Here is a 21654-nt window from a genome sequence, read left to right as displayed (position 1 = left end):
TATTCATGAGATTGGTAATATAAGAATATAAGAATATAGGTAATATTCATCAGATACAAGAATTGACTAACAGAAGTTCATCTAGCTATAGGTAATATAAGAATATAAGATTCTAATCCATGAGATACTCTCTGTTATTTAACAGAAAGCAAACCTTTTTATACTAAAAGTATGTTACAAAAAAATTGGTAGGTTTTTATTATATATTAAGATCTTTGTTGACAATTACTCATACTATTTTTTTGGGTAAAGGTTTTACCCTGGTTAACTTATTTTTTAAACCCTCCCAATAATCCACCCCTATAAATGTAGAAAGTGATGATTACTATTTGCAGCTGAAAGAGTAGAGAATACCATTTACACTCTGGTCCATAAATACACCCATTTCATCTTTCATATTTGCATATAATATCAGTCCAGATACACAAATAATAGTCATTTCTCATAGTTATATATCAAATCAAATGCTCACACATTTATAAAAACTGCAACATTCAAAAGCAGCCTACATTTATCCAAAAGAAGAACAAGCGCAAAGATAAAAGAAATGCACAATTAACATATGTCAAATTCTTAAAATTAGGAAATGATCAATTTTCCTATATAAATATGGAATCTACATCAGATCGTATAATTACAAGTGAAGTTACGCTCCAAAATTTCAGATACGCAAACTCAACTAATAGTCATTTCTCATGTGAATTATATATTAGATCAAAAGCTTACAAATTCTGTAAAAAACATATGCAACAGAAGAACAATGACATCGAAAATCTTTTTTTTTTTGGCACATAAAATCACATGGCAAATTCCTCTAAATCAAGATTCAAGAATGAACAGATCTTATATAAATTAAGAATCCATGACAGATTAGAATAACTAGTTAAGTTATGCCATAAGGGTAAAAGTCCTACAATTCTATTTTGTCATCCGCAACAAAATGGATATACTTATAGAATAAAGTAACAATTACCACATAAATAGAACAAATTACCAACTCAAGTCGCAAGATCTAGCTTTTTTCGATAGAATTCTAAAACACCAGGAGATTTCTTCTCGTATTTTTCCAATCTCTTGGCCAACACACTTTCAGAACACCTCAGCCACCAACTGAACCCAACATGATTTTTATTATTCATCAATCCCTTGTCCTTACAATACTGATAAACCAAACATCTAGGAACAATCCGTTTCTCAAAACTCAAAGAAATCAAAATAGAATTTTTAGCAATAACCGACGTCTCAACACCCATTTTATTAACAAGAAACTCCATCACCTTATCAATTTTCTTCTCCGATCTCATCATACACCACGGATCCATTTTAAAAGCTGCCAAGATTTCATCTTTAGACCAGCCCCATTTCTCATAAATTTCCATCTTCTTATCCCATGTCATTTTCTTCATAGACCTAAAAGCATGAAACGCCAACATAAAATGCGTTTTCGTAGGATCAAACCCCATTTCCTTAACTTCCTCAACCACCTTCCTAAACTGGTCACTACTAACCAAAAAATCTCTAGGCTGATAAGTCAATACATACAACATTTTCGACGCTGGCACACCAACATCTCTCAACAATTGCATATTCGGAATCATATTCCCTTGAAAATCCCAATCCAAAACCCAAGCACATCTCCTAATAGCAATTAAAGTTCTCTCGTCCGACTGGAGCAAATCTTTTAGTGCATTATAACTAGGTTCTAAACGGTTCTTTAAACTTCTACTTAAAGACTTGGGCCTAGCAGTCAACAACTTTGCAATATCAGAATTCGATAAACCTATAGAACTTAAAAACTTAAATTTCGGCAAAAGGGTCTTTTCGGGATTAAATGCTAAGGCTCTAGGAAACTTAAATATCACATTTGAAATCTGTGAATCAGTAAAATCATGTTTCTTAAAAAAAGTTATAACAGAGTCTGCTTTTTCTTGGCTTTTTAAAGTTAAGTACTTTGAAGTTGAAATAGCCTTTTCTGGTGGGAACCCACATGAATTTATAAGATAAGAAACTGTAAATGAATTATCAAGTGATGTACATTCACTTACATTTTTGGGAGTTGCTAATGATGATGATGATATTGATAAAGACGATGAAAATGAATGAGGATATGGTATGTAAATTGATTTTGTTTTGATAATGGAAAAAGTTATGTTTTTTGAGATGAGATTTAACATTGTAAGAGTGGTTTTTAGGAAATTGAAGGAAGATAGAAGAACCCTAGAAAAACCCTGATTTTGATTAACAAGGGATTGTGTTGACAAAGAAATTCTCTGTATTCTTTATAAAATGGTTAAATACGACATTTAAGAATGCTCTTACATGCATAAAAAGTTATATTTTTCATATCAAAATCTCACCTTTAAATTTTATGTTAAATGTAATGCAACTTAAATACAGTTCATCGGGCTTTGAATAATAAAACTCTTACTTTTAAACGATTTTTATTATTTATTACAAAACTCAAAACTACACTTATATTTCAAAAATCCAAATATACATTTTAACAATAAAATTAACAAAAGTAAAAGTCTAAAAATTTAAAAGTACATCAAACAAAAAATTTTGTTTTACAGTTACATGTACATAATATTATAAATATTCAAATACGTCTTTTTATTATATTACAAAGTATAGTATAAAAGAAATAATAAAAGACATCTCTTTGTTTTTTTAAACTCGCGTTGGTAGAAAAAAAACTTCTAATATAGATTGAGGAGGATTGATAAAAAAAAATGTCGTGACCTCGAAATATGCCGATGTGCCACAAAACACCCCATATCTCCTTTTAAGGATTTTAATCTAATAAACTTTGCTCAAAATTCCCAAATTCCTGTTTATGTAAACTATTCATAGTATAAATTATTTGTGATACATCCATTAAAACTAACTATAATGTCAATATTGTTTGTAAAGACATCTAAAAACATGCAAGTACTTGTATGAATAAAATCCAAGATGATAACTTATAATAAAATGATAAATATTCTCAAAGACATTATTGGACGTCATTGTTATATACTCATCTTCCTCTTTGCTTTTGGTATCGAGTCTGTAGTGACATACTGAGAAACAAAACAAATATTATGGGAATTTTGTTAACCTTAAAAGTTTGTCTGAAAACATTGAAAAACATCTTAATTTAATTTAGCCATTAACATATTAATATATTTCTTGTTTTTTGCATGCTAACTTATTAATATCTTAAAGTATGACATGTATTAATGATACTTCAAAATAATAAGTATATCTTTTCAAACAAAGTAAGTAACATACATCCTTAAAAATATATGTATAGAAAAAAAGTTTAGGAACTTAGTTTTACATGTTGACCTAGATATTTTCATATTAACTACACACCTATACTATAAAATAAGACAAAAGATACGGTACATCATAAATTATACTTATAAAAAAAAGGGTTGGTGTAAAAATGAAGATACAACGATACTCGAATGTTAGAAAATATATTTTACTTGTATAATATGAGGACATATTAGGCTAACCATCTATTTGCATAACTTGAGCATTCACCAAACGTTTAATGAAGTTATTAAATTATTTTTTCCCCACAACCATTAGGTTAGACAGTTAGAGCTTCAATTTCATCCCGACAAGTCTTTCTTATACAAAATTTGAGAGCCGAAAGAGCTCAACCAGACGGTAAAACGAAGTTGCAAATTTTTAAATTGGTTCCCCTCTTCTCGACTTCAGTTTTTGAACAAGGACCATTAAGTATTATCTTTCACAAACTTTCTTCCACTTTCGGTTCGGTTCCAGTAAAATCTTGTAGAAACCACAAAGACCCTGATAATTAAGAACCTTCGTTGATAACAAGTAACTGCAGCATGACCTGGGTTTCGGGGAACATACCTTGTTACCCAAAAATGATAAGCCACTATTCCCTGCATTGTAAGTCATAATATGCACGTGAAACTTGACCCATTGGCAAACCTACACAATGGTGTTTATATTGAAATGAAGACGACCAATTTTACAAGCTTTATATTCAATATGATTCTGAGCAGAAATGCTCATCAACCTGCCTCGTTTCCCTGTTCTAATTTTCTAAATGTAAGTTATATGGCAACAAACAGGCCACCATTTTTGATGCTACACAACATTCTCGAGGCCTTTCAGTTGTAACTCACCCCTAAATATGATACAAAAGGCTTTTTTTTTCCCCGCAAGGGGACACAAAACAAGTCTAGACTACTATAGAGAAATCGTGTATGCCTCAATGTGTATAATGACTCTGTAATCCTACCTCATGTGCACTGACCAGCGCTTGAACACTGGTTTGTCTGACTTGCATTTTCTTCACAAGTTATCAAACGTGGAGGACCTAAACTGAATCCATTTTCCTTGACTGACCCAAATGGATCATCTTTTGAGAGTAAAGAGGTAAATTGTGGTGTCTGATTCTGGATCATCTCCATTCGCTTTAAAGATGGAATGTGGCCTTTACAGTACCCACGCCACATATCTCGATAAGCAGATTCCAACCCGGTAATAAACTTGGACCCGTTGCACAGGGAGGATTTGGACATGAGGTTCCTTAGATCCATTCTGAGGTTTGAGAGTGACGTAATATCAGAAGCCAATTGTATTGCTAACCGGATATACTCATCTTCGGTCTTGGCAACCAGGCGTTCTAATCCTGCAATTTAGATCAGCATAATTTAAGAAATAAATATGAAATTCCAAAAACTACATAGTTTATAAATGCAAATATGTAACAAAGACCTGTATAGAGATTGATATAATGACCTGATCAATATCCAAAAAACCCAACCAATCTCAGTTCTAAGTTTTTAAACTTTATTTTTAAGATTAATTATTCATTATTATAAACAACATTTTCATATAATGAATACAGAAACAGTAGTTTAATTAAAACAGGATATTAAAATTTTATGAAAAATAGAACTTATAAATATTTTAAAAGGTCAAACTTATTCTTATAAAAGTATTCTCTTCTTTAATATGACAATCGTATGTGAACAGTGCACTTTGTCTTTTTGTGTCAACATCCAAAGATTTACATATTTTAGAATGTTTGACCCCAGGATGAGTCAAACCTCAGACTGGATTTGGGCCCAGCCCGAGTTTAAGATTCTATAATCCCACATAGAAAGAGAGATAATAAGTGAGCTACAAAATAGAAAGAGAGATAATAAGTGAGCTACAAAATAGAAAGAGAGATAACAAGGGTATCAGAATATCTCATAGAAAGATAATAACTGAGCTACAAAATATCCACATGTACTACCCGTCCAGTTAAACCAAGTACGAACTGAATTAAGTAAAAAGAACACAAAATCACAACTCACCAACTGCAGTTAGAAGACTGACGCCGACATTATGTGCATGTACTGCACCGCCCATTGTGACACATGGAACTCCCATATAAAGGGATTCACATGTGGTTGTAGTTCCTGCGTATGGAAAAGTATCCAAGCTATATAACAAAACAACAAGATATTAATAGAAATGGTAGACTAGATAGACAATATTAGAGAGAAGTGACAAGCATAATATAGCTTCTAAAACCATTGAACAGAATACATATATAAGATTGCATAACATATAGGAAAATAATGGGCGTACCTGATGTCCATAAGAGAATATGCTTGCATATGGTCATGGTTGAGTAGAATCAACGGCAAAAGGTCAACTCGTAATGATTCCAAACCCAACTGCTCCAATGTCGAGAGAAATTTCTGTCTTACACTATCACAGCAGAAAGGCTTGCACTTCACAATAAGCCGAGAATTTGGAACTGCACATAAAATTTTGGCCCAAACTTGAAGCACTTTCGGGGTTATCTGAAAGAATATAAAAATTTTTCAGAAGTCAATAAAATCCCACTGTCAGTCGATGGAAAAAAAAAAAAAAAACTATAGATGGCAATTTCAACCATATAATTTATGAACGAGTCAATTTGGTTTGTCTTTAATCTTATCTCAAACGGGCGATCAGTTAAAAAAAAATTAAGAAATATAAGCTTATGCCGGAAGAGATTACAAGTAACCCAAAGTAACATATACAACTTCCCTAATTGTTCCAATTTTTTTTAAGACTAATTGTTTTATCTAATGAGTAATGACTGACATAATTATAGCAAAAAATGTTGTGTTTGTAACCATACCAACATGCGACTTATTTCAAGCCAAACACATCATAATCTGTCACCCAAAATGCTAATCATGTCACATTTGGAATATACACAAATGTTCTCATTACCTTCGCTAAATTGTTGAAACTGCCAAAAGTAATAAACCCATTAGAAAGAGCAGGCGCCGGCGATGGAAGTCCAGCCTCAGGAGATGGGGTATAGCAAAGAAAGCACTCGGGTAGCCGAACTAGCTCCTCAACATGCCTGCCATCAATACAAACTTCCATAGAGTTTAATACCCTTAACAACGTAAACTTGTAATATCACATCATGAGAATGCAAAAAAAATAAAAAATAAAAGATCGTACTTCTGCTTTGTATCCAGAGGGTCAGCCAGCGCATCAGTAATCCGATAGTCAATAGTAGGCAAACCAGTTGTATTTGGGTACCCAATCCAGGTGACCTATCATTATATGAAGCCAAACAAATAAAAATGCAAGTAAAATGTTGAATACCCAAATAATTAAGATTGACAGCCATAATTTAACTAATTTTTATTTATCATACCTGAAGAGGTGCAGGGCGACAGGCCATCATTCCAAGCTTATTATTAGCAGTATGACCAGTAAGTTCCACCAAAATATCAACTTTATCTTCTCGAACCAAACTTGCAACCTTCTTCTCATCGATTCCATATATATCTCTCCACATGCCACCTTTTTTCACAACTCTGTCTCTGAACTTTAGAGTTTTTGCATCTGCCTGCAGCACGTACAAAAGTATACTTGCAGCTACAGTTACCGTTTTCATATAAAAAATTCCACGAACTTATATGGCATGTAGACACGCTTACCTTAACAACCGCCGAGTAAACAACTACCTTATAGTTAAGGTAGTCGTGATAGATAAGAGGTGCTTCAATGAAATATGACACAGAATGTGTAAAATAATCAGGAGAAACATATCCAATAACAAGTGGTCTTTCTGGATCTTTTGAATTATCCCACGAAGTATATTGAGGATACAGCTTCATGAAACGCTGGCCCCATTCCCTGCAACAAGTCGTACAAGTGATATTATAAAAACGTTAACCTTTGTACTCATACATAGCTATACATTGCAAAGAATGACATTGTTTGACCACCTAATTTCTAGCAGTATTTGTTCGATTTAATATATTTTAATATAACATATTCAATGAACATGCATTTGACAAGATAGTTATTAAGTGGACCTGTGAGCTTCGTATAGATTCTCATCTGTTCCCTCATTGATGTAATTCATCGCGAGTAAACGGTTCTGCAACAAATAGCCAATATACAGCAGTAAGAACAATGATGAATCTCTAATCATCTTAACTAATTGTGTTGACTCAGAGTCAGTTAATAAAGTTCTGCACTAAACTAAAAGATATATAATTAAAGCCTAGAAAGGTTACTAGCTATTTACTCTGTAGTAACTAGTAATTAGAAATGATCGAAGAAACCGAATTTAAAGTGTTCGATGGTACAATTTGCCTCACTAACAGTGAAATAGAACCTTACGAAAAGTATCACCATGGTATTGCCTCATCTAGTATTATAGTACAATTAAACTCTTCCATTATCAAACACCATTGCCTAATAATGCTTTAAAGTTTTGACGTGGTAAATTCCTACAATGAAAATGACTCACACAAAATACATAACAAACAATACTTTTCATTCGGAGCATAAAAACACCATCTATAGGTCTTCAGTATTTTTATCATTTAATTTTATTAAACTCTGCCGCTAGCTCATATGGTTGGTACTCTATTACATAAGCAATAATACTATGTAGTTCATCCCTTTAGAGAAGTAATAAATCACTACTTCACATTATGACTCTAAAAAGTTAAAAAGATTGGCTCAATTAAAGCATCATGTATACTACTTTATATCACTATACAGGATTATCCAATAAAGCTAAATGAACTGCAGAACTAGTATCACATTCACATGCATATAATGATACCTGGCCTGCATTACGAGAATCTGGGTCTATCTTAAGACACTGTTCATATGCTTCAATGGCTAAAGCTATACTTCCAGCATCTCTGTAAAGAACCCCTACAAGTAACAGTTGGTAACATGATATGTATCAAACCCCTTGGGACAAAAGAAAAAAAAATGATACCAAAAAAGACGTCTATTGTTTAGGGAAGATGGAAGGAGGGAGGAAGAAACCTAAATTATTGTAAGCTTCTGCATATGTGGGATTTGCCAAAATCGCTTTTTCTATCATGCCAGCAGCAGCATCCATTTTACCCTACGTATTGACTGTTATATGAAGCCAGGTAATACATGAAGCATATTATACTGTTAAAAGATAGTAATAATTTGTACCTGCACTGTGTAAACTACTCCAAGGTTGTTCAACGACTGGGAGAAATTGGGTTTAATTGACAAAGCCGACTTTAACAGAATAAGAAGAAATAAAAATCTATTAGAATTAGATCAATAGGTAAAAGGGTGGCAGTTTTGACCCATTTATTTATATCTTTAACATGTTAGATGGGTCAAATAAAATAACATAGAAAGATAAAAAAGATAAACTAAGTGTGTTTTTTAGATCGATATAACGTCCAATATTGTTCTATTGAGAAGGTTAAATTATCATTATGATCAAATAGTTTCTGTAATCATACTAATCACACTGTCAAAGCATATTAGACGAGACACAAGTACATGGCAGTTACATGCATCTGTGAGAGGAATTACCTGATAACATTCCACAGCTTTATCAAGATTGTCTCGGTCTTTATATATAACTCCAAGATTATTGCATGCTTCGGCACAATGGGGATTGAAGTGGAATGCAAGTTCATAGAATACAATTGCCTGCACAAAAATGGGAGCTTACTACATTTTGTTTACTTCAACACTTTAGAAGTAGAAAATAACACAAAAGCCAAACAGATGACTGAATGTAGTTTCTTTATACACAATAACAAAATGATCATTAAAACGAAACAATATTAAAATAATTACCATATCAAACCTCAGCATTTCCCCATAAGCAACCCCTAGGTTGTACATGGCATCCGCATAATGCCAGTTATAGTACAGAGCTCGTTTGTAATATGCCACACCTTGGTTTATATCTCCCTCCAATTTGACCTGCATTAATACCATGAGTAAAAAGGGAAACCAAGAAACACATGAATAGAACATGAGACGTAAGCAAGAATAAATAGATACAATATCTTATGGCCTATCAATCTTCTAATGCCATTATACAAAAGCATCTGTTTAGAAGGATAAATAGCTTTAACAAATGATGCATATGTTGAGTAAGATGGAACTCGTGATTATCCTTACAAAAGAATGTCACAATTTGGACGATCTCACAGAATAACAGTAGAGAAAAATAGATATTGTGCAGACAAATTTATACACTGCTTAAGATCAGGTGAGGATTTGTAAAATTTCTACAAATTTCACCAAAAAGACAGCTTCTTGCCTTATATAATTACCTTTGTCCCCAAATCTGTCAAAGCAATTGCCATGTTATTCTTGGCAATATCAAAGTTTGGTGAAACAGCCAAACACCTGAAAAAATACAAAAAAAAAATAAAATAAAATCAGATAATGACAATCAACAATACAGAATAATGGTTGCCCCACAGGCCACAGCAAAATTACAGATAAGCATTCATAACCTCTCATAACAAGCAATAGCTGACTCCAGATCACCTCTGTTTTTATAGATCACACCCATGTTACAATATGCTTCTGCATACATCGGTCTTTCGAAAGCAGCCTTCTCATAGCAACCAAGTGCTGTATCATATTGCATCATCTCAGAATACACGACTCCGAGGTTGTAATATGCAGGCTGCCCAAAAAAAGAACATCAGCTATGAGGGTGCATTAAATGGCATTTAAGTATTAAACGTTCTCAAGTGTACAAGAGACATGAAATTACAGCATAGTGAGGGTCAATCTTTATAGCATCATAATACTTCTGAATTCCCTCCTGCGTGTTTCCAGCAAGCTTTAAACTGGTTCCTAAATCTGTTAATACAATCGAAAGGCATTCTGCTGCTGGCTTATATGATGGATCAGCCTCTAGAGCCTTACGGTACGACTGGATTTACAAATAAAAAACAACAATCTTAACACTATATAAAATCGTTACATTTGAGTAATGTTTCTCATAATATAGGAACGATTTTACGGAAAACACGGACATACCTCAGCAGCCTCCATTAATCGGCCTTCATCTTTATACAATATACCACAATGTGTAAGTGCACATGCATTTTGTGGATCTAATTTCACAGCTTCAGAAAAGCTCTCAAAAGACTGTTTTCCCATATTTTGCATCTGCAAGCAAATTCCTTTGCCGATATGAGCCGCAACATTTGCATTATCTTTCTCAAGTACACTTTCATATATACACAAAGCTTCAACAAATTTGTTTCTTGAGCGAAGAATATTGGCATAACCAAGTGCATCCTTCCCCTCATAACTAACTATTTGACTAGCAAAAGTTGTAGAATTGTTGACACCTAAAGACGGCTCAACTGCTTTCAGAAAACCATTATTTTCGTTTTGACCCTTTTCCTTCTCCCCATCAACATCCTTCTCTGTCAATGCCATCTTGGTATAGCTAAAACCTCAGACTCCTGAATAAAATACATTATAAAAAAACGTTAATGGTTTAAAAACTGACCGCCACACATATTTCGTGCTTATTCCTGCCACGAGGAAAACAAAATCTTGAACAAGTATGATAACTTTTTTATACCATTTCATAAAACATATATACTAGCATTCAACCTCACAACTCATGTTCTCACAACATAGTCGCATTTCTATTGAAACAACGTTATTTATCATTTTTTGCATAAAACGGAGATTGGTCCTTGTGTTCAGGCTACACAGGGAAAGTCGAGCCTTTGCTCTGATGTACGTGGCCTAACCATTATTACGGTGGTCATTTCCTAGACCTTTTCCCTGGCAATTCCAAGGTGTTTACCTAGTGAGGTTCAAACACATGTCTCTTTTGACTTTTTGAGACTTTTGGGACGTCTTGCCACAAGGTCACCTTGCATAAGAACTCACACATCATATTAATCTAATAATCTTTGGCTAGTGAATCACAACTCTCTTTTCACTTTCGCCAGCCAAACTATATCTATACATCTATACGATTATATATATAATTTACCCCTCCCAATCAAGATTCAACACTACCAATCATAATATGGGAACATGACACATTACCTATCGTTCACATCCAATAAGAATGTCACCTTCACCCTTCACCCTCCACCCACCCTTCTCTCACACCATCACCCCAATAAAAGCCGATAACCGTCAGAAACTATTCTCCCGCATTGCACGTGTACCACATAAAAACTCCATTATATCACTTGAGTAGCAAAGTGGCAAACTTTAAGGTCAAAAGAAAGAATAAGTCCACTTAAAACTAACATAAAATAAAATCAAAACCAAGATCCAGCTCAAAACCCTAACACAGGTACAAGTTTTTTTTTAAAAATTGAATTCTTCAAACTATCTATCAAACACATAAACCTAAACTCACACTTTAAATAACACAAGTTCATAATTTCTCATAAAAAATAAAAGAAAAATAAAACCTAAAAAAAAAAAAAAAAAAAGTTCTCTAAGGTAAAGCAACAACTGGACAATAAAATGCATAACTTAATTCACTCACACAAACAAATATATGAATATTGTAAGAGGGCTTAAGAAGTGTTTACTTTTAAATCACTGCCGCCGCTATCACCGACACGGTGGTAGGATGACTGCAGGAGCGCCACCGTGCGGCGCCAATCGAACAGGAGTATCGGTGTGTTTGTGTTTTGTTAAGTCAGCCAGTCAATTGTTGTTGTTGTTGTTGTTGTTGTTGTTGTTAAAAAAATTAAGGAAGAAAGAAACCCTGTGGCGTGTCTGTTTGTTTGTTGTTGGGTGTTTATTATTATGATTTTGCCCGCGTTTCACTGAAACCCTCAGATGTCCCCCCAATAATAATGAATGCGCTAAATTTTTTAAGCTCTAGTTATTATAAATCTACTTAATGCTGTGAAAGTTACCAGTTACTACTGAGTAGTTTTTCCTTTTTACCACATGTGTTCACGCAAAATGACGGCAATTGAATGGACAAGTAGACAACACCATGGGTAGCAACGACTACGATTAGGGATTAGGGATAAGTGATAATTGATATAAAAATAATTTGAGTAAAAATATAGTCAATGTCGGTCGTAATGATTTGGAAGCTCGGGCTGGATAGTCAAAAGTATGCTCACGTTAAAAACAATGGTGGGATACAACATAAAAGTGATCCAACAATAAAAACTCCGAATTCTAATGAATGTTGATTTGATCGAAGAATTAATAAATGATCATGTTCTAAATTCTGATTGGGTGACATATAAATATCCAAAGTAAGTGTAATTTAGTGGTGTGATTTCGATTTAATATATAAGGTGCAACTATTCAACAAACTTATGTTATTAAATAGGTAAACTTACAAAATAAATTTTTTTTTAAAAAAGGCCTAAAATATACCCTAACATGGCCTAAAGTCCGTTTCCCCCTAAAACTCTGCTACTATATGTTGTTGGCCTATAGTAAGGTCGACACTGAATGTAGTGTAAGAATTTTAAATATATATATATATATATATATATATATATATATATATAATTCGTACTGCACCGCTTTACTTATCTTAGGTACTATCATGTTAAAAAAAAATTATAATTAAATCTTTAAATTTGATAAATATACAAAACCCCTGTGAATTTTACATAATCCCCCCATAAATTTTACATAATTCCTCTCTGTGTTATCTAAGATAAGTACTGCATGCTTTACCTAACATTTCTTTTATATATATATATATATATATATATATATATATATATATTATAAAATAATAAACAAGGTAAAGGGCAAATTTAACACATCAATAATATTATGTGAGAACGAGGAGTATTTATAAGGAAGCATTGATAAAATCAAATAATTTTGTTATGATATTTTTTGGGTTTAAACTAAACATAACAGTGGATAACATAGCTGAAATAAAGCTTTTTGTTTCATCATGGATATCAATAAGTATTGACATGAACTCGACATAAAGAACTATAACTCAAGCTTTTCAGAAACATATCTACCCGATCAAAACTCAACTCAATAAACTATGTTATTACGTAACAACATATATAACAAAAGGTTAACATGATTACCTACCTTCTACTCGTGAAAAAATAAAACCCAAATACAAAACCGCAATAGATTCCTACAAACACTCGATCCTTTATACCCATTTCTCAATGAGAGATTGAGTGTACTTGTTTCATGTTACATTGTTCTTTTCCCCATAACTCTAATATATAACTTGACAATACTTTATAGGAAATAATACATTTTTATACGCGACAATTTTATAATTAACACAAATTTATGTTTATTTTAATACCACGTGTTAAATAACCTTGAATACTGCTATATGTTATTTTACTTTCATTTGTATGTTATAATTTGTTTGACGTTGTTCGTCTATCATTATCCATGTGATTTTTTTAATACCATATGTTAAATAAAATCACATACTTTTATATATTGTTATTTTGTAGTGATTGTTATTTTATTATTAGTGGAAATATTTTGGTGAGATTTATAAGTCAGTTTTGATAACGAGATTATTAATTTAACCGATATATTTTTACTTTTTCAAAAATTGTTATTGAAAAAGATGTATTACATGTTCAAATACAATAATACATATATATATTTTTTTTGCTAAAAGGAAGTTCAATTATTCCTAGTAACCTTTTACTTAAATTATTTTTACGTTAATTTATTTACTCCATCACCGTTAGTCGTCCACCATCATCAGATTATCCCCGCATTGCGCTGAGTTTGTTGTAACTCGTAACATCAAACAAAACATATCCTCTGTTTAATTACCAAACCAAAAGACCACACCTTGCGTGAACAATGGCGACGAGAATCCTCATCAACAAATCACCCGGATTCAGATTTTGTACCAGATTTCTCAACTCACTAATTTACCCATATTCTACTACTACAAGTAGTCATCGATCAATTGAAACCACCATAGCATTCGAAGAAGTCCGATCACCCAACCCCGAACCCGAACCCGATCATACCGCTTTTATTCTTCATGGCTTAATGGGTTCCGCCAGAAACTGGAGATCTTTTTCTCGCAATTTGGCTTCTTCTCTCTCTACCTCCTCTCCCTCTTCAGGTATTTATTCATTTTACTCATTTATTATATCCACCCTTACAAACCCCAATTATATCTCAACGATACAAAATTTTCCCTGTTGGTTTCTCTCTCTCTACTCTCTGTCTCCAAACGGCTATTTCTCTTGATTTTTAGATCGGAGATGTCAGCATATGGTTTTGAGATTGAGAGCTTGAGATCGAGAAAATCTTCCACTCCGGTGGATCCAACCCTATTTTTTTCATCCTTGGGCCGGAGGTCCCTTCCACCTCGTGGATCTGGAAGCAGCCTCCCTACCTTTGTGTAGGGGTAAGGTCTGTCTACATCATACCTCCCTCGTAGCCCGACGGGATCGAGTACCTTGTTGTTGTTGTTTGTTGCTGTAGCTTAATGTTGTATAAAAGTAACTCCTAATGCCGTCTTCCACGGGTTTTGGGTCCCAATACCGTCTTCGACGGTGTATGGGGAGGTTGATATGTAGACAACCTTACCCCTACCAAAGGTAGAGAGGCTACTTCCAGGTTCTACCATAGGTAGAAAAGGACCTCCAGCCTTGCTGGGCATGAGGATCGAACCCATGACCTTTGTTTCCAGAGAACCACTGATCCAACCCAGTTGGTTGATAATGTAGCTTAATGTTGTATGAGTAGTATAATTACCCCAATATGGTCACAGGGATACCTTAGTTACACCGCTTATATAGGAAGTAAGTAATTCCCAATGCGGTGTTTCACGGTTTTTGGGTCCCAATACCGTCTTTGACGGTGTATTGGGGAGGTTGAGATGTAGACAACCTTACCCCTAGGCCCTAGGTTGCTTCCAGGTTCTACCAAAGGTAGAAAAAGACCTCCAGCCTTGCTGGGATACCTTAGTTACACCATGTATATCTAAGTTAAAATTACACGTGAATAGGGAAAATCTCATTTTTTTAACTAGGAAAATTGATACTAACTCGAATCTTTTATATTAGTTGACAATTATATCAAGAGTAGAAATAGTGTGATGAACAAAATTTTGAGGGATGGAGTAATGTGTATGGTAAAGTGAGAGTGTGCTGCATTTTCGGTCCTACATATAGTTGCGTTACTGGTAATTAAAAGTACTTAATACAAAAATAGGGTGCAAGTATGTAATAGTATTGATTAGTATATGTATGTATGTATGTAGATTGGAAGATGGTTCTATTGGATTTGAGGAACCATGGACAATCGGCTGGCCTACCTGAATTACAACCACCTCATGACATGATCAATGCTGCCAATGATGTCGCTAATCTAGTAAAGTCTCATGGTTGGAATTGGCCTGATGTTGTTTTAGGCCACTCCATGGGCGGTAAGGTTGCCTTACAGTATGTCATGAGCTGTGCCCGTGGTGACTATGGTACTTCAGCTAAGCTGCCCAAACAGGTATTTTTCATGCCAAACTTTTTACTGTATTTACTTTAGGTGTAAATTGATCCGAATATCATCAGTTATTTCATTCTGCCTACTGAATTATTAAGTATCTGATTTTATTGTTTCTGTGCCATCATTAAGTTTTTTATAGTGTAGAGTCATATTTTTTAATGCATGTACTGATAGTGTTTTAATCTTTTTTCTTATGAAGGTTCTTGTAAATAGTTAAATATGATCTTCATGTTTGAATCATTTAACGTGCAAAATGTAATGATTGGAGAAAAGATCAGAAAGTGGCCAGTTGTAATAAACTAGGAGTTTTTTCTAGAATTTTTTTTTAGGAAAACAGAGAACATGTTCAAATTTGACTTTTTCGAAACTAGAAGGGTGCCCGCGTCTTGCAGCGGCAATGATTTATAATGCTTGAGATGCCGTAACGATAATACAAGCTGTTTAGGTTACTTTCATGAGATTCGGCGATGAGGCATCTAACCGTGGTTATCATTCTAAAAATATAAGTCGAGGATTAGATGCAAAAAATATAAAGGTGCAAAACTTAACCATTTTATACGTATTTGTTAGGGTTATTTAGGGGTAGTTTGGGATATTGAAAAAATTGTTGAATTTTCTAAAATAGGGAGACCATTTTGTTTTATAAGGGATTATAGATTATAGATAATTTTCATTAAAGAAAAGAACACTTTCTTTTCCAGTTTATCCCCTTGGAAAGCTCATTTCTGTAGATTTATAAGGATGCATTTAATAAGAAGAATGAAAATGAAAATTAGAAAAAAAGTTTTTGTAATTAAACACAACCTTAGGAATTGTCCTTCAGTTTCTGTGGTCACTTCATCAATCAAAAGTTAGCATCGAAATGTGAGATAGTATAATTTTGTTTACAATTTTCCTGTGTGGCTGTGTTTAGCAGTTCAGGACTTTATGTGTATATGAATAGGGTTCATGCGTTTTGCTTTCGGCTTTGTATATGATAGCTTATATGTATTAGCGCTTTCGGTTACGCTGACTATACATCCCATTGATTTTATATGCCGAAGTTTTCTGCCAAAAGTTTAATATATTTATTCAATATATAAACTCACTCGGAAACTATGATTCTTACATATGCCCAAATATGTCCACATTGTTGGGTTTGAAGGCATGCTGGCCAAAAGGCCTAATCTATTAAGGAGGCCTGTTTAGGTTTCCTTGGGGACCAAGTTTCTAACCCTGGCTGTTCTCCTGTATATACCTCCTTATTGTAATTGTAATCTTATGGTTCAGAGCTTAATAAAATAACCTAGTTGCAGCCGGTGGACTAGGCCCCCCACTGGGGCGAACCACGTTAAATTCTTGTGTCGTTTATCTATTTTCTGGTTGTTGTCTTCTTGTTTAATTGCTTCCGCTGTGCTATGGCTAAGGGCTGTTCTTAACAAGTGGTATCAGAGCTAGGGCTGTTTTGATTCGATTTTGTTCTTGGTCGGATCTGTTTTTTGGCTGTGTTTGATCAGATTCTATTCAGATCTGATATTTTGATTTGCTACAGTTGTGATTTGCGATTAGGGTCTTGGTTTTGTCTCTTGTTCGCTGTTTTTCCTCTCACAACTGTGCAAAGGGTAGCCGCCATTGCTGTTCAGCCTGCTGCCACCACTAGCCGTCTGTGATTAGGGTTTTTTCAACCCTTGTTCGCCGCCTGCTACCGTTATTATTTGCAGCTTTTTGCAGTTGTTATTTGCAGCTGTTTGCTACTGTTATTAGCTGCTGCTGCTGCTGTTGGCCGTCTTCTTCCTGTGATCTGTTTTGGGTCTGGTTTGCAGCTGTTGTTGCTGCTATTCCACCACTGTTTTACCAAACAGCTACCAGTCCGCCGCCGCTGTTGCAGCCGTATCTGCTGCTGTCAGCCGCCGCCGTTTGGAACTCTGTGTTTTATTGGGGTGATTTGGTGTTATTGATCGATTGGAAGATGATAAAGCACTCTTTCACTTTTTTTTTTATTCTTGTTCAAGAAGGTATTGGCTACTGTTCTTGGTTACCACCGTGACATTCTTGTTCGTCATTGATCAGAGAGGTTGAGGTACTGTCTCTATCCGTTTATTGTGAGTTGTATCTCGGGTTATTCTGATCAGGGTGTTGTTTTTGCGGGTGGTTGTTACCAAGTTTGTTGTTGTCATATTACCTTGATCGATTAGAAAAGAAAAGAAGATAAGTACCATTGTTTGAAGTTAGTCAATTGAAACAAGATATTAGGTTGATTAGTGTTTAGCCTTTGTTCGACCGGGTATATACGGGTGTTTTGGAATGGTTTGGATTTCTGTTGGATGTGGTACTGTTTATTGAAGAAAATAGAGGTAGCAGGTTTGGAGTGCTTGGAGTTTTTTTGAGCGTATTCGGAGGTTTGAACTTAGACGGGATTTTGTAAGAGTGGGAGCATGAAGAGTGCGTTGACATATGTTGAAATCGATGTTAAGTTCTCAAGACCAGGTTTCCGAATGAAATCTCTCCTGTGATGCTACTGCTAGTGGAGAGTGTTGCTATTCATCTGGATTCTCTGGAGCCGGTATTTCAAATCGGTAGGAGCCGGTTGAGATTGAGGATGAGTCATTGGTGGACTTTGCCATTACTGAGTCAGCTGTGTCTGACTGTATTGGAGCGGTTTACAACTTCAATGGGCCTTTCAGGTGACCGATGAAAAGGGCCGCTGCAACTAGGTAAACTTGGGAAGTTGGGATGCATGGATTGAAGTTTGGTTCGTTCTTGGGAGTTGGACCCGTGAAGACTTCTGTTCCTGTATGTTTTTATTGAAATCTTAGCTTATTCATGGAGAACTGAAGATTTGGGAAACTTCTGTTTTGAAGTTTTAGTTTGTTCTTGGAACCGGAGGATTTCTGCTATCTAGAAGATTACTAGAGTTACTTTTTGACCGGGATATTGTTTGCTTGAATGGCGGGCTGAAGTTTTTCGCAAGGCCTTCAAGTGGGAAATTGTTGGGTTTGAAGGCTTGCTGGCCAAAGGCCTGATCTATTAAGGAGGCCTGTTTAGGTTTCCTTGGGGACCAAGTTTCTAACCCTAGCTGTTCTCCTATATATACCTCCTTATTGTAATTGTAATCTTATGGTTCAGAGCTTAATAAAATAACCTAGTTGCAGCCGGTGGACTAGGCTCTAGGCCCCCCACTGGGGCTGAACCACGTTAAATTCTTGTGTCGTTTATCTATTTTCTGGTTGTTATCTTGTTTAATTGCTTCCGCTGTGCTATGGCTAAGGGCTATTCCTAACACACACCTCTTCAAGGACCTAGGTATATTGTAGCATGATAGCTTAACTGCTAGTATACGTCTACTGATTTAGTCCTCATCTTGATCTTTCAACAGAATGAAAATGACAATTTTGTTGAATCTATGAATAGATGGCAGTTCTTGTGCAAGTTTTTAACTGCAAATACTGTCTAGTGCTATTCAGGGACTGCCTGATTCAACCTTTTAGGACTTACTGCTGAATGGTTCAGAGGTTCTGTATGGACTTGGTTTAAAGTTTTGAAATAAACATACATTTATTGCATAATAGGTGATAGTTGCTTCGGAAATTCATCTTTCCACTTGATCTTCTTTAATTGCTTCTAGCCCCCAATTTTAACAGCTACAGCCAAGATAACAATAGCCCATATCATTTAATTTGTTTTCCAAATAATGTGATGTAGTTAAACCTTTAAACACTTTAAAACCCTCTTAAACAAATTTTCCTAAAGTTTTTTTTCTGTACGATACATAAATTCTTTCTTAAATGTGTTGAATCAGTTCTACACATAACAAGATTCTATCTTATGATCATGAATCAATTAATCTACCAAGAACATAAAAGTAACACTTACTTGATGTCAGAAGCGACTTAGAGTTTGATAATAAGGCCATTTTTCTGGGGGGGCGGTTAAGATTTTTTGCAACCTTACCATATCCGATTTCAAATGGAAAATAACCAAAACAAGTTTGCTCCACTATAATGTAATCCTGGAAAATCTATTTGAATGCTGCTAAATGGGAGGGTTTGCACCTTGGCCTTTGAATCATTAGGAGCCTTGCTGGGAAAATCAGCCCATTTAGAGTCTGTTAAGCACTGCCTAAATTGTCCAATATAAAGCTGTGCAATTACCGGAAATCTAAGCATTATGTCGAGGCTATGTGGTTTTTTCTACAACCTGTAGCTAACAATTGCTGTATCAAACAAATTCTAATCGGTCTTTTTTTACGACTATAACTCACTGTGACAAACACATGATGCAGAACAGTTGTGGGTACTGGATTCTGTGCCTGGGATAGTAAATCCGGAAGAAACTAGCGGGGAGGTGGAGAAAGTTCTGGAAACTTTGCAGAGCCTACCAAAAGAAATCCCATCACGAAAGTAAGTGTAGTTCCTCGTCGCTCCACTTTTCTTAACATCGTATAAAATTTTGTGCCATGTTTGACTAAGTCAGTTGAACATCTAGTTCAGTTGCTTGAAACTTTGATTTGATTTTATAATTCTTTTTGCTACACAAGTTATTTTAGATAATTATGACAAAAATGTATAGGATGTTTAGGAACTAGTAATCTACATCACTTGGCGAATTCAAGAAATCTTTTTAGTTGAACTTACATATCATTTGGGGCAAATTGCATTACATGTAACTAACTTTGGGATGATTATACATTTGGTATTACACATATTCTCATACATCTGGCCTAGTGGTTAACAGCTTGGGGACCTCTACATGATTAAGTACCATTCTTGGGGATGATTCCTGAACCTCATCTTGTTTTGCTTTGCCCATACGAAGGATCAAATTCTCAATAAGTTGCATTTGTGTAATTGTGAGCAAGTTAGCTGGCTTTTAGGTGCCATGTCAGTAAAAAGGTCACTGTGGTCAAAGTTACCGACATGTCAGGTGTGATCCCATCATTTTGACCGGGTAACTTGGTCAAATGATGACCCTATATCAAATTTTATAATTTCGTTTTTGTGTTAATCAAGCTTTATCTGAAAGTTTGAACCTTTTTGTGGGTTCATAAAGTGTATTACCAAAAAAAGGAGTCAATCAAATGTTGGTTATCTAATGCAATTAGCTGTTTCTCTTAATTTGATTGGAATGGGGCTAAAGTAGTGCATTGTGCATATTTAGATATCTATACAAATTGAGTCGCTGAGAATAGGAACAGATAGTTCACATTATTGTCAACAATGAGCCCTTTATTGTTTTATAATAATGCTCTTGGTTACAGGTGGCTGGTGGATCACTTGACCAATCTAGGATTTACAAAATCATTGTCTGAATGGATAGGTACCAATCTCAAAACATCTGGAGAACACCAGACATGGGCTTTTAATCTCGAGGGAATTTTTGAGATGTTTGATTCCTACAGGTTAGCTTTTATGATCTCAGATCTCCAATGATGGATCAGAAGCTAAACTGATCATGTTAAAAGGCGTTAAAATAGATTATATAATTATCTTTCAGGAAGATGGATTATTGGCCGCTCCTAGAACACCCACCCAAGGGAATGGAGATAGTCATTGTGCGTGCGGAAAACAGCGACAGGTGGGACCCACATATAATTCAAAAGCTAAGCCTTGCCAGCCGAAGAGCAGATAAATCTGAGGGTAAGCTTTCGGTCGTGGTACTTCCAGAATCTGGGCATTGGGTTCATGTGGACAACCCAAAGGGACTTCTGGAGATTGTGACACCCAAAATGGCATCCATTAGTTAACCCAGATGGCTTCTATTTATTTATTTATTTTATGAACATTCAACTATCAATAGGTTGTTAGATTCCGCTTTTGACATATATATTAAGCCTGTGTGTTCCATTTTGAAAATCAAATAATTCTAACGAGCAATAACAATTGCAGTGGTGGTTTCAATTTTATA

At 34.8% G+C, this 21654-nt stretch overlaps 3 protein-coding genes across 3 annotated transcripts; 1 reads left to right on the top strand and 2 right to left on the bottom strand.

The window, feature by feature from the left end:
- Nucleotides 1–815: 815 nt before the first annotated feature.
- On the bottom strand, nucleotides 816–2174 carry LOC122592007. Its single transcript, XM_043764225.1, has one exon. It carries the CDS (start codon nucleotides 2172–2174, stop codon nucleotides 999–1001), a length of 1176 nt encoding a protein of 391 aa, XP_043620160.1. The 3' UTR covers nucleotides 816–998.
- A 1748-nt stretch (nucleotides 2175–3922) lies between these two features.
- On the bottom strand, nucleotides 3923–12009 carry LOC122592569 (probable UDP-N-acetylglucosamine--peptide N-acetylglucosaminyltransferase SPINDLY). The gene is made up of 18 exons (XM_043764827.1): nucleotides 11868–12009; nucleotides 10333–10766; nucleotides 10064–10225; nucleotides 9798–9973; nucleotides 9612–9687; nucleotides 9127–9255; nucleotides 8857–8976; nucleotides 8482–8550; nucleotides 8323–8404; nucleotides 8111–8205; nucleotides 7350–7414; nucleotides 6969–7167; nucleotides 6683–6877; nucleotides 6484–6578; nucleotides 6244–6379; nucleotides 5608–5825; nucleotides 5331–5458; nucleotides 3923–4657 (listed from the first exon to the last, which is right to left on the bottom strand). The coding sequence occupies exons 2-18, from the start codon at nucleotides 10738–10740 to the stop codon at nucleotides 4266–4268; spliced, it is 2745 nt and encodes a 914-aa protein (XP_043620762.1). The 5' UTR covers nucleotides 10741–10766; nucleotides 11868–12009; the 3' UTR covers nucleotides 3923–4265.
- A 2021-nt stretch (nucleotides 12010–14030) lies between these two features.
- Nucleotides 14031–21654, top strand: LOC122593109 (protein ABHD11). The gene is made up of 5 exons (XM_043765465.1): nucleotides 14031–14386; nucleotides 15533–15771; nucleotides 20038–20150; nucleotides 21008–21148; nucleotides 21244–21654. The coding sequence occupies exons 1-5, from the start codon at nucleotides 14116–14118 to the stop codon at nucleotides 21491–21493; spliced, it is 1014 nt and encodes a 337-aa protein (XP_043621400.1). The 5' UTR covers nucleotides 14031–14115; the 3' UTR covers nucleotides 21494–21654.

The sequence above is a fragment of the Erigeron canadensis genome, chromosome 3 (genome assembly GCF_010389155.1).
Source record: "Erigeron canadensis isolate Cc75 chromosome 3, C_canadensis_v1, whole genome shotgun sequence".
NCBI classification, from domain to species: Eukaryota; Viridiplantae; Streptophyta; class Magnoliopsida; order Asterales; family Asteraceae; genus Erigeron; species Erigeron canadensis.
The sequence above is the reverse complement of the archived record's forward strand: the minus strand, read 5'-3'. Positions and strand labels throughout refer to the sequence as shown.

Excerpts from the sequence above, each read along its gene's own strand:
- LOC122592007 (XM_043764225.1), bottom strand. The coding sequence starts at position 2,174 with ATGTTAAATCTCATCTCAAAAAACATAACTTTTTCCATTATCAAAACA.
- LOC122592569 (XM_043764827.1), bottom strand. The coding sequence starts at position 10,740 with ATGGCATTGACAGAGAAGGATGTTGATGGGGAGAAGGAAAAGGGTCAA. Across the intron at positions 8,977-9,126 it reads AAATGCTGAGGTTTGATATG|GCAATTGTATTCTATGAACT; the intron begins GTAATTATTTTA and ends ATTTTTGTGCAG. Across the intron at positions 7,168-7,349 it reads AATCTATACGAAGCTCACAG|GGAATGGGGCCAGCGTTTCA; the intron begins GTCCACTTAATA and ends GACTTGTTGCAG.
- LOC122593109 (XM_043765465.1), top strand. The coding sequence starts at position 14,116 with ATGGCGACGAGAATCCTCATCAACAAATCACCCGGATTCAGATTTTGT. Across the intron at positions 14,387-15,532 it reads TACCTCCTCTCCCTCTTCAG|ATTGGAAGATGGTTCTATTG; the intron begins GTATTTATTCAT and ends GTATGTATGTAG. Across the intron at positions 20,151-21,007 it reads AAAGAAATCCCATCACGAAA|GTGGCTGGTGGATCACTTGA; the intron begins GTAAGTGTAGTT and ends TCTTGGTTACAG.